Here is a 13,039-nt window from a genome sequence, read left to right on the forward strand (position 1 = left end):
GTGCCCAAACAAAGGGGGAGGGGGGGAAATTTAAAAAAAAAAAAATCACTACTTCCCATCAGCAGGCTGATGCCTAGCCACTCCTTGGAAAGCAGGGCTTCAGCGCATGTAACGTCTGCTTGGGAAGGCAAACATCATAACCATGAATGCCCCCCTTCATCCTCCTTTCCCTGAGCTGTTATTGCTGAGCATGATGTCATATGGTATGGAATAATCCCTTTATTCAGTTTGGATCAGCTGTCCTGGTTGTTTCCCAGCCTCTTGCCCATCCCCAGCCTGCTCACTGGTGGGGGAGGCAGAGTGGGAAAGAGAAAGCCTTGGTGCTGTGCAAGTGCTGTTCAGCAGTTGGCAAAACACTGGTGCGTTGTCAACACTGTTCAGCACAAATCCAAAGCACAGCACCATATGGGTGAAGAAAATTAACTCCAACCTGGCCAGAAGCAGTAGGCTGTTCCAGGTGGGGATGTTGCAGTGAGCTCTGCGAGCTGAGCTGGCATCAGTGCCTGTGCGGTAGTGCAGAGTACAGCGATAGATGTGGAGAAGAGTCCATTTTGAGTATAGTGGAAGGATACTGAGCTGTCTGCGTGAGGATCCAAGAACAGTGGCAAAACAAAAGTAACTGGAGGCTGGAGGGAGGCTCTTTGTTTTGACTGATAGTGCTCATACCTACTAAAGGATCTAGTCCTGTCTGGGACTTGGCCAGGTAAATTGTGTTGCCACTGTAAAAGACTCATCTTCCATTTGCTATAGAATATCACAGATGCATCGGAGTGCTGCAGCTGTTTGTCTAAAGAACCTGGTAGCTGACCGCTGGCAGGTTCTGTAAACTTCCATGTAGTTTTTCAGGAGCTGTAAGCAGAACTGCTCGTGAGGAGGCATCAACTCTCAGAAGCTGCAGCACAAACTGATGTGGTCTTTCATACTACTTGGTGCATATATAAAGCCAGTGGGGCATAGTGAGACAGTAGGCTTGTTTGTGGTAGTCCAGCTGTGTACAGTGAATGTGTAGATGCCGTAGTAGCTGGTAAAATCTCACACAGCCTTATCAAGGGGTCAGCACAATAACTAAATTGTTTTTTGCATGTCTGCCGAGTCTTCTAGTGATAACTCTTGCTGATCTAATTTGCAGAAGATTTGGAAGAGGACTTGTTTTTTCCTCTGCTAACAGGTTGCATCTATTCTAGGCTGTAGAGGGCTTACTGGATGCCACCAGTGGGGCAGATGCTGACCTCCTGCTTCGCTATCGTGAGTGTCATCTGCTTGTGCTGAAGGCTCTGCAGGACGGCCGTGCATATGGATCTCCGTGGTGTAATAAACAAATTACTAGGTCAGTTATGAGACAATAGAAACATTGATGTAGCTTTCCTCATCTTTTGAGAGTTGCTGTGTTATTCTGAATCACTTGCCTGTTAATGTTTTGCATTGCTGCAGTTTGGACAGACAAAAAATAACTAGCTTTTTTTTTTGTCAAAAGTAACTAGATCTTCTGACAATGCTGCTTCATCCTAGAACGTGATAAGAATCTTTAATGGAATTAAGCATTAGAGATGCTCTGGGGTTTTTTTTCTCATTTTATAGAGAATGTCTCTACATGCTGTCACAAACTAGGTGACATGGCATATGCCTGCAGCAGAAGCGCTAGTGCTTCAGCTACTTTGTCCTCAGAAGAGAGGCTTCTTATGCTGAATAAACTGAAGCTCTTGCAGGGCTGTTGCGACCAGTGGTGCAGGGCAACAAATGCTTGAGGCTGATGACTGTTCCTGAACTCAAACATTACCTTAGAGAATGCTCTAGAAGAGGCTTCTTTTGGAGCTGAGTCATGAATCACAGTGAATGGCACAGTTTCTGAAGTGTTAGATTTGAGTTTCTTTGCTTAAACTGTGTTGTTTAAGTACACTTGTTAAAAGAAGTCCAATTCTTCAGGTGCCTGATTGAATGCAGAGATGAGTACAAGTACAACGTGGAAGCTGTGGAGCTGCTAATCCGCAATCACCTTGTTAACATGCAGCAGTACGACCTTCACTTGGCTCAGGTAGAGGGAACCTGCTCTCTTGGAGGAGAAGAGTTATGGTCAGTCCATTGTAAGATATGTGGCTGAACTTTAATTGCCTTTTTCATGTTGACAGTCTATGGAGAATGGCCTGAACTACATGGCTGTGGCATTTGCCATGCAGCTGGTAAAGATCCTGTTGGTGGATGAGAGAAGTGTTGCCCATGTAACAGAGGCGGATCTGTTTCACACAATTGAGACACTCATGAGGATTAATGCTCATTCCAGAGGAAACGCCCCGGAAGGGTGAGATTGAAATACTGTGCAATGTATTACTTCTCTCGTGCTCATTTATGATTTGAAATGTTATATAGGCAATGTCTCATATCATTTCATCATACAGCTTTAAACTTTCTCTAGGGCTGCAGTCCTATGTTAGTTTAAACGGTCACTCTAATGTAATTATGCTGATTTTATGTCAAAGTAGAGGCAGCTGCAGCATGATGTCAAACTGAATGCTTGAGCGGGACAATCCTTGTATGCACTGTGCTCCAAAATACTGTGGTACTGTGAGAAACTCACTTGAATTCCTGCTTCATCTCAAATTTAGGCAGTATTCTTACCTGTTTAAATTTTAAATATCTAGGTGTTAATATGGTTATTTGTTAATCACAAGCAACTCATCAAATTAGACAATCCTTTGTTTCTTTAGACAATTTTCTGTTTAGAATCTACGAAGCAATCATCCACCAATCTCACATGGCTTGTGTATCCACTGTCAGATAATTGGGCAGCAAATGTTGCCACAGCATCTGTAAATACCTGTGGGACTTGCAGGCCTCCTGTTACTAAGGTGGAAGCAGTTGCTGCTGGGTTTGAGAAAGACACGGATTGGAGCTTGGAGAACTCCAGTTTGCTGCGAGAGCAACCAGCAGCTGGCTGGTGGTGGTGGCAGTGGCTGTCACTACCAACACAACTGCTAGTGGGAGGTCCCAAAACAAAGGTCCTTTCCTCTGCAGTTGGTGTGGGTCTTCCGTCTTCGCTGTATGACTTGACTTTCACTGCAGCCAAATGTGGTGCCCCAGTCAGGCTGTTTAGCACTGGCATCTCACTATGTTGGAGCATTTTAGGGCTTCTGAAGTCTGCAAAAGTGCAGCTATTTCTAGTACTTGTGGTGCTTTGTCGCAGCATACTGCTGTATGAATTGGGGTGGAACTTCAAAGCTTGTAGGACTTGAGTGTTCCTCCTTTCATCATAAATGTATCTGCTTACATGAATGATTTCTGCTATTCCAGTGAGGACTGGAAGATCAGAAGATTTAGTATAAGAAATAATTTGCTTTCTTTGAACTATATTTGACTGAGCTTCCAGTTCCTGCACCTTCTAGGGGAGGAGAAGTTCTAACCCGGCTCTTGCTCTGGTCTGTTGCATTAGATTACCCCAGCTGATGGAAGTGGTCCGATCAAACTATGAAGCAATGATTGACCGTGCTCACGGAGGTCCCAATTTCATGATGCATTCAGGAATTTCCCAAGCCTCTGAGTACGATGATCCACCTGGTCTGAGGGAGAAGGCAGAATACCTGCTGAGGGAGTGGGTGAACCTCTACCATTCAGCTGCAGCGGGCCGTGACAGTACCAAAGCATTCTCTGCGTTTGTTGGACAGGTAGAGCTTTTGGAAAGAAAGGTGCTTTTTATTCAACATAAGTAGGGTGTGATGCCCTCCATTTTAAAGCAGTGTTATAACCCATGTTAGGTATCCTTTCGAAACTTTCAGGTGTATGGCAGTTGACTATCAAAATTTTGTCTGTTTCTGATGGAAAGTTCTGTAGAAATCCCTACCCTTCACCAAATCATGTCCTTCAGATACTGTAGCAACAAGCTGTCAGTTCAGACCATGAGTTTTGGGATAAGTCTGGTGGGAAAAGAACTTCAGCTGAGATTAACTGTTGGGAACAGTTCTGACATGCTCTGTGTAATGAAGCTTGACTAGTGTTGCTCCTTATGGGTAACAGTAAAAGCTCTGACAGCCTACAGAAGGAAATTGCTAATAGATAGAGATGCAGGTGAATTGTTTCAGATCACGTGAACCACCTTTTTCTAACTGGAATCATTAGAGTGGGGAAAAACTTGAAACTTCATTAGCTAAAGTGAATGCCTAAATTTAAACAGCCTCCAACATTTCACTCCAGGACACCTTAACAGGTGTGATGAACAGCACACATCTGCTTTCCAGGTGTGATTGAGAAGGGAGATGCCCTCAGTAGCCCAGTGTGTGGTAGCAAATTCCCTATATATCTGCAGTCATCTGCCTAAAACTGTGTTCCTGGCAGCTCCTTGACTGCAGCTGCAAGGAAGCCCCTGACTTAGTCTATTTCCATTGTGTTCCCTTTAAATTTCTGTGTTAATACCACGGAAATGCCACAGATTTTGCAGCTGCTAACAAAAAGAAGTTCAAGCTACGAAGTATGCATAAAGATCTTGACTGATGCAGTGATGTTTCATGTGACTTTAGTGTCCTCGTGTACTGGCTTGTAGCCAGCTCTCTGTTGGTCTGACTTCTACAGCATAGCATCTTTTTTGAATGTTTTTAATGGGTCTTGTGTTAAACCCACTTTAAAAAAAAAAAATTGAACCTGTTCATGTGACCTCACTCTTTTTGGACCCTAATGTATGCTTATAAAGCATTCTTCAGTATAGTATATGCATAATATACTCAATGCACTTTTGTCCTGCTGCACTTTATCACGCTTGTTTGCTTAGCTGTTGTACATGTTTAATTAGATTTGAAATAGCATTTGAAATATATCAAAATACAGTGTTTATATCTAATTTTTTCCTTACAGGCTTTAGTTATGGGTTTTAAAGAAGTATTTTGTAATAACTGCATTAAACAAGGTTTTATTACTGAACTTAAATGACCATAATTTTGGCTGCTTAAATTAAGTGTTGCTTCCTTTCCACTAGTCTTTAGGACAAGAAGGAGCATAGAACTTTGAAGGCAGATACAGGAATTCCTTTTTAAAAAAAAAAATTTCTCCAGAAATACTAAAAGTTCTCCAAGAGTTAGCAATTATGCTGCTTATATAGCTTCATGTCTGTGCAGTAGGAGTTTAGAAGTAAGGTGCTTTATTCAAAACCCAGAGGTTTCCTGCAGTGTAATTTGTTTCATTTTGATGGCTTTAATACTGTGGGTGACGAATAAAAGGAGGTCTCTTTCTTTTTTTTCAATCTGTATGTTATTAAAAACAACCCCCCAATGCAAAACAAACAAAAAAGCCCACCCAGTCTTTCTCTGCATGTAATGTTCCTGTAAGGGAAATTCACTCTCCAAATGCAGTTTGCTTCTACAGAATGTTGCTGCAAAGTAGCGATGGTTCCTGAGCTAGTAGCTGGTGTCTGCCCTTCCCAGAGCTTGTACACCCTGTGTGGGCTCCGAAAGGCCTGACAGACTGAACTGCTGCCGCCTCTTGCTGTCCTTCATGCAAGGTTGAGTGCTGGTGGCAGAACTGATACTGAAACAGGCTCCTCAGCTATGCTGATGATTGAAAAGAATTGGGATCAAAAAGACTCTATTTGGGAGTAAATGTCTTTGCTAAAATTGTGTTACCACCCTCAAGTTGCCTTGAAAACATTCATCCTGGGGAAAAGTAGCAGAGATAGCTTGCTACCCATCTCTTGAGTGTGGTAAAAATTAATTATGCCAGGCAAGGTGGGTGCTTTGTAAAGCGTGTGTTGTTTGAAATAAGTTGTAAAATGCACTTTCTGTGGTTACGGTTCTGAGGTTTTTTCCTTTCCCGGATAGATGCACCAGCAAGGAATCCTGAAAACAGATGATCTGATCACCCGCTTTTTCCGTCTTTGCACCGAAATGTGTGTTGAAATCAGTTATCGTGCTCAGGCTGAGCAACAGCATAATCCTGCTGCCAACCCCACTATGATTCGAGCCAAGTGCTACCACAATCTGGATGCCTTTGTGCGACTTATTGCACTGCTAGTGAAGCACTCTGGGGAGGCAACCAACACAGTCACAAAGATCAACCTCCTGAATAAGGTTGGGAACCCTTTTTGTACTCATTGCATTTAAAGTGCATAATCGGGTGTACCTTTGCTGATAAATGTGAAATGTAGACCTTAATGCAGGCTACTGCTGAAGTATCAGATGAGGACTTTAATGGGTTAGTCACCAAAATGATAAACTGTTGAGTGGAGCATCAGGATGCCACGTGGCTTTCTAGTTCAAAAAGATTTTGTATCAAACAAACAGGAAGCTCACCTTCGTGCCTTGAAATGAAGAAGTCAACTGCTGTTGTTTTGAGGCATTAGAAAGTGTCGTTTAAGGTTGGTGATTCCTGGGTGTCTGCCTTGATTTTGTGAGGGCCTTGTCTGTACTCTTATGCTACTTAGTTTATGGCTAGATGGTCTTAGGACCTTCCAACACTGCCCAGTCATTGTGACTGTGATCCATGGGACAGGGAGAGCAAAGTTTTTAGTGGTTGGGAGTTGCTGATACAGATTATAATACTAATTTACGTAACGCTTCCAATAACTAGAATTTTTGGTTCTTGTTAGAATCTACTGATCTTTTTTTTATGGATGGTTAAAGTATTATCTATAGGCTGACTTGCAAAGTAATTCTTGCTGTCACCACTGAATTGTCTTGATCTCTTTAGGTTCTCGGTATTGTGGTGGGAGTTCTTCTGCAAGACCATGATGTTCGGCAGAGTGAGTTTCAGCAACTTCCTTACCATCGCATTTTCATCATGTTGCTGTTGGAATTAAATGCTCCTGAGCATGTGCTGGAGACCATCAACTTCCAGACACTCACAGCTTTCTGGTATGTATTTGCGATTGGCCACAATGCTCATCCTTTCCTGGTAGGATCAAGGTTTTTCATCTAAAGGCTATCTGACTGTTCCTTTGTGGTGGCTTAATCACATTCAGAATAACTGGTTCTCCTGTAGACTGTCCACTTGCTTGTTTTAAGGAGGATGACTGGTGAAACCCAAGATGCTAAAATGCCTTGCTTTTAGGGCTGTATATGTTTTCCCTCAATGTTATGAGAAGCAATCTTATTGCTGTGCACTTCTAACCTGCTCTAACTTTTCTTTCAGTAACACATTTCACATCCTGAGGCCTACAAAAGCTCCAGGTTTTGTTTATGCCTGGCTGGAACTGATCTCCCATCGGATATTTATTGCAAGAATGCTGGCACATACACCACAGCAGAAGGTGTGGCTGCAGTTTATCTCTTCTGAATTAAAAAGCTCACACGGATGCTTATCTGGTGTGGTGCTGTTTCACATCTCGAAGTGCACTAGTAGCATGGCTGTTCTGTTTTTGTTGTCTTCCATATTCACAGTAACCTAACTGCATGGAGGAGAGTCTTTGTGTCAATGAACTATTGAATATAGGGTGAATTGAATTTAATAAACATGCCTTTGTCAAAGTCTGGAAGAGCTGTAGTCTAGACCAAATACTGTCAACTCAGTATGGCATGTTGAGTGTTCTGGAAACACCCATAGCATATGATGTGCAGCTAAAGCCCTTGAAATGAGCTGTGCTGCACTCTCTGCTAGAGCTAGCAGTAGGACTTAACTTCGATCCAGGTTTATATGAAGACCAGTCTAATTTTAGTTTTGAACTTAAGATAACTGCTCTTCACTGCACGTTTTCCACCTGCTGTTTTTTTCTTGACAGGGTTGGCCTATGTATGCCCAGTTACTGATCGATCTTTTCAAGTACTTGGCTCCTTTCCTTAGAAATGTGGAACTCACCAAACCTATGCAAATTCTTTACAAGGTAAAAAAATGTCAGCTAATAGATGGTACTTCCAACCAAAGTTGTCTGAAAGTAGAGGTGTTCTGGTAGCAAAATAGGATTTACTGTTCTTTTATGATTTATTTCTTAGGGTTAAACGCAAATGTGGTGTGGGACAGAAACAGGCTACCTTCCCAGATTGATTTATTCCTGTTAATGTTAACCACATGACATAGAAGGATGGCTTTGCAAACTCTTGGGCAGTTTCAACAGTTACACACCTCTTTTATATTATATTTTATTTCACAGGGCACTCTGCGTGTGTTGCTGGTCTTGTTGCATGATTTCCCAGAATTTCTTTGTGACTACCATTATGGGTTCTGTGATGTGATCCCACCTAACTGTATTCAGCTAAGGAATCTGATCCTGAGTGCCTTCCCACGGAACATGAGGCTTCCAGACCCTTTCACCCCCAATTTAAAGGTAGGACTTACTTTCATGAGATTGATAACGGGAGGCTTTTGTGCTCCAGATACTCTTTATCCATTTTTTTTGGCGGAGGCTGTGAAATTTTGGGAACAATTTAGCTGATACTTGAATTAATGCAACCATTCAAAAGTTAACAGGTAATTTGAAACTGAAGTGACATAGTCAGAACAGCATTTTTTAAAGCATGTAGGTTTCCATTATGTTTGTAATGCTCAATGTTTGACAGTTTCCATACAGAGTGGGATGCAGTCTTTGTCCTGTATGAAATTTGTTGCAGCTGGAAGCATAACGCTTTACTCTGGTCTGTGTGGCTTCGTTGGCACCCGTAGATACTTCGCTTGCTTGCAAGATCTGTGCAGGTTCAACCTGAAAGGACAGGCTGTTGAGACTTGTGTTACATGGGAACTCCATCGAGAATCTAGCTTTTGCGTGGAAAGCCAGAGGGCTTTTCTGTTTCCAAAGGAAGACTGACTTGATGACGTTCCTAGATCTGACTGGCACACAGTGTTGGGGCAAGGGCATCTTTATCAGTTTACTGTCTCGTTTGTCACTGAAAAACAGACTACTTAAGCAGTCTTTGTGGCTTTGCTAAAGCAAACCTGTTTGACAGTTCAGCCAACAGTTCTTGTCTCAGTTTTGTGCAGCTCACGCTGGATGATACAGCTTGCGCCCCGCAGGATGCGTGGGGACTGGTGTTCAGTTAACTAATTGTTGAAGAGCTAGTGTCCAAGCAGTATGTAATTATAAACACTTTTTGATGAGAAACATGGACACCATCTTATCTTGAAAATAATGAGATAAACCACCATTCTGAAGCAAGCCTCTTGCATAATGGGGAGAGTCTTTGAGAAGTGTTAATGTTACCTAATGAAATCTTTGGGCATGCGCCAGACTACTTATCATGGAATGATTAGGAGCAAACTTTCTCACACTGCTAAAGCATCATCCTATTATTCATTGCCTAAGCTATGCAGAGTGATGGGAGTGAAGCTGCTAATTCAGTTAGAAGTTCTTGAGATTGAAGAAGGCTGTTCTTGACTTACGTGGATGTTTGTACTTCTTTTAAACTACCGAACTATCTTGAGTGTAGACAGGGAGACTTCAAAGGCGGTGACTGAATTCCCCTACAGCCTTCGCCTGTGAATTCTTTCATTCTCTACTGTCAATTTTTTGAGACAGTCATCAAAAAAGTTTGCACATTAGAGACCAAGTTTCTGCTGAAATCTGCAAAAGCCTAGTGTTTCCTTTTCATTGCTGGTAGGAAAAAGCAATCAACAGCAATAGTTGATGTCATATCACTTACAGATCTGCTTTTGCAATTTGTTCCTTTAGAGATTGCTTATGGCTTAGCTAACTGCATTTCTCTCAATAGGTGGATATGCTGAGTGAGATTAATATCGCTCCACGAATACTCACGAATTTCACTGGAGTGATGCCACCTCAGTTCAAGAAAGACTTGGATTCCTATCTCAAAACCCGTTCTCCGGTCACTTTTTTGTCTGACTTGCGGAGCAACCTACAAGTGAGTGGCTGTTTTCTGAGGATCTGTTTTGTGGGACAAACGATCTCATTGGCCGAATCACCCTCCTTTCTGGCAGGAATTTTGTTGGTGTGGTGTAGCAAGCATGTGTTCCAGGCAGTAGAAAAGCCTCTGAAAATGCGTACTTCTCTGAGTATTTCCTTTACCACTCCCTAGCAGGATGTTTAAGTCTATGTTAAGTAGTTTCAGCCAGGTGGAATTTAAGGAAAGAGGAATGTTGACTTTAACAACTGTAAAATGATCTAATTTAAAAGCAGTTGGTTTTATCTACATGAGCTGCCAAATGCTCACGTAAGTGAAAATGCAAGGTTATCTAAAACGTAACTCTTCTGCTTGCATGTCTCTAGTGCACAACCTTGCAAATCTTTAGTGAAGAATGTAGTCAGAGCTGATTGCTTTTTTCATCCTCGACCATTGGGTGATGAAGAGTCTCGTGGCTTCCATCACACAACTCCAGCACTAGGAGTTATCTAGGCATCCTCTGAGATTCAGTGGGTTTTATTGAACTTGATTGTGTTTTTTTAGAATCTGATTAAATTTTGACTCCAAATGGATTCATTGTTGCTAGTTATTGAGATCTATGGATCTGCATGCTAATGTTTTGGGGGGTGGAAAGAGCAAGTTAGCTAAAGCCCAGTTCAGAATTGTTAGCCAGCTGCATGCATTTAACACACCACATGGTTTGGCTTGCAGCAGACTTCAGGACTGAAGTTGGACTTTCTCAGAAAATTGCTCAGACTGAAGCATTCACACAGGTGCTGTGCATGTCAGCCAGCCTCTGGCACTGCCGGTGCATTCAGATTGCCTTTACCTGATTTTTTTTTTTTTTATTTGGTAGGGAGTAAAAAATTGTCTGTTGGGTCTGTCAACACTTTACTGATGCTTTTGAATATATATATAACTGCTGTATTACAGAAGGGTAAATGCCAAATTGAATTTGTGGATGTCCGAGTGTGTTGTCTTCTCTATAATCAAGAAGATACTTGGATGCTGTTGTTGTACATGCTGTACCTCCGGTTGCTGAAGGAATATCGAATGTTAATGCTTTTCATATCTTTGCTATTAGGTATCAAATGAACCTGGCAACCGCTACAACATCCAGCTGATTAATGCACTGGTGCTCTACGTAGGTACTCAAGCTATTGCGCACATTCACAACAAAGGCAGCACACCCTCTATGAGCACCATTACCCACTCAGCTCACATGGACATCTTCCAGAATTTGGCAGTAGACCTGGACACTGAAGGTGAGCTGGAAACACTTCTAGTTCATGCAATGTCGAATTTAACAGCAGATTGTCTGTTTGAGCTGTGAGAAATACAGAAGATCGTTTCATGTAGCTGCTAGTGAATTCACAGAAAGTAACGCTATGTTAGAATAGCAAACTCTGAATATAGAAGCAATGTTAAAACCAAATGTTCAAGGGAATGAGAAATAAGTTTAATGAAGAGGAATTGAGTTCTTCCTGCCCCATCAGCTTGGGTTGATAAGGCTTTTTCGTATCTTCAGTTGGTTTTGTTTCTCATACCTTCATAAGGCAGGCTCACAAACCTTAATCTTAAGCAATACTAGTTGCTGCTTTATTCCTTTTTGTGCGTGTGTAAGGAAAACCGTATGTACTCACTGTTCCTCTTCTGCAGGCCGGTACCTTTTCTTGAACGCAATTGCCAATCAGCTGCGATATCCCAACAGTCACACCCACTACTTCAGTTGCACCATGCTGTACCTGTTTGCAGAGGCCAACACCGAGGCTATCCAGGAGCAGATCACTAGGTGAGAGGGGAAGGCATTTAACTTGCCAGCATTCAGCTTTTCACTTTCCTTCCCTGTGTATTTTGGATCTTTGAGCTCTAACTGTTTTTACTTTTGGATTTCAGGGTTCTCTTGGAACGACTGATTGTAAATAGGCCTCATCCCTGGGGTCTCCTTATTACTTTCATTGAGCTGATAAAAAATCCGGCATTTAAGTTCTGGAACCATGAGTTTGTTCACTGCGCTCCAGAAATTGAGAAGTGAGTATAACTCATCCATAAAATGACTAAAACAATATATCTGAAGTAGGGGCTGGGATGCACCTTGAGTTTTTGGTGCTTCGTAGTGGAAGCACCATTTGCTGCCATAAATGCACCTAATGCTGCGTTGCTTCTGTGTTCAGGTTGTTCCAGTCAGTTGCACAGTGCTGCATGGGGCAGAAGCAGGCCCAGCAAGTAATGGAAGGGACTGGTGCCAGTTAGATGAGCTGCATCTTGTGTTGTAAGCGTGCCAGCCTGGAGGTCCCCGTCCCGTCGACTGACAGAAGACTCTGTAAGGCTCCTCCTGACCTTCCCAGCCCCCTTGATTGGGTAGACGCAACAGACCCTGGGTGAAAGTCTATGTGGGCACGTTCCAAAGTTTGAAACAAATTTTTGACTTTTGGCCAAAATTCAGAAGATGCTGTGAATATCATTTTGAACTAGTGTAAATACAAGGAACAGAAACGTTTGTCTGGACTTTTGGGTTTGTGCAAATTGTGTAAAAGGCAGGTGGGTAACTGGTGCCTGTCCAGCTTGTAATAAAGGGGCAGCTGCTGATGCCAAGCACTTGTCTGGGGCAGACCTCCTTGTCCTGACATTCCCAGACTCCCAAAGAATATTGAATATTATGTAACTTATTTTTCTTTATGTGGATGGGGGACCTTTAAATCACTAAGTTGTTTTACAAAAAAAAAAAAAAGGTGGATGTGTTTGGAATATGGGAATATTATGGAGTAGGGGAGGGGTGAGGGAAGGGTTAAGGTTCAGCGTTGCTTTCCCCCCACCCTCATCAAATGCTGACAGACAGCAAGTGGAGTGGCAGTCAGAGAATGCCTCCTTTCTCTGGTGTTGGAGAAGACACACCTCAGGCCCTTTGGGAGAGGGTCAGCTGTTTTTAGTAAAGAAACCAGAGACCAGGCCTATAGCTTTTTTTTTTTTTGACACTTGTAAATTTTGGAAGGGGGGGGTTAAATCTAGACCTTTTCCTGCCTCCCACCCTGTGACCACACAGTATAAGTTTGTAAAAAAACAAAAAAAAAACCAAAAGAAAAAAGAAAACAAAACAAAAAACCCAAAGGACCAATACAGCCCATTTTGTAAGGATTTTGAATGTTTTGTAAAGTATTGGTCCATGTGTTGTATTTTGTAGCCTTTCTAGTTCTTGGGCTTTAGTTCTCCCACTTCTTGTATGTATGCATACTGTAGTTACACATTAAAGTCATGACATGCAGCACGTGCCACTGTGC

The 13,039-nt window shown here is 42.3% G+C and overlaps 1 protein-coding gene across 1 annotated transcript in view; it reads left to right on the forward strand.

Annotated features, from left to right (window-relative positions):
* Window positions 1-12,751, forward strand: part of CNOT1 (CCR4-NOT transcription complex, subunit 1) — a 54,259-nt gene extending 41,508 nt beyond the window's left edge. Inside the window, 14 exon segments of the mRNA XM_009576037.1 lie at window positions 1,185-1,327; window positions 1,924-2,032; window positions 2,127-2,296; window positions 3,425-3,656; window positions 5,796-6,044; window positions 6,664-6,827; window positions 7,105-7,222; window positions 7,691-7,792; window positions 8,060-8,233; window positions 9,612-9,761; window positions 10,846-11,026; window positions 11,421-11,553; window positions 11,658-11,792; window positions 11,936-12,751. Of these exon segments, the coding sequence (XP_009574332.1) occupies window positions 1,185-1,327; window positions 1,924-2,032; window positions 2,127-2,296; window positions 3,425-3,656; window positions 5,796-6,044; window positions 6,664-6,827; window positions 7,105-7,222; window positions 7,691-7,792; window positions 8,060-8,233; window positions 9,612-9,761; window positions 10,846-11,026; window positions 11,421-11,553; window positions 11,658-11,792; window positions 11,936-12,014 (2,139 nt within the window). The 3' untranslated portion in view covers window positions 12,015-12,751.
* The last annotated feature ends 288 nt before the right edge of the window (window positions 12,752-13,039 follow it).

Source organism: Fulmarus glacialis, unplaced genomic scaffold (assembly GCF_000690835.1).
Source record: "Fulmarus glacialis isolate BGI_N327 unplaced genomic scaffold, ASM69083v1 scaffold6794, whole genome shotgun sequence".
NCBI classification, from domain to species: domain Eukaryota; kingdom Metazoa; phylum Chordata; class Aves; order Procellariiformes; family Procellariidae; genus Fulmarus; species Fulmarus glacialis.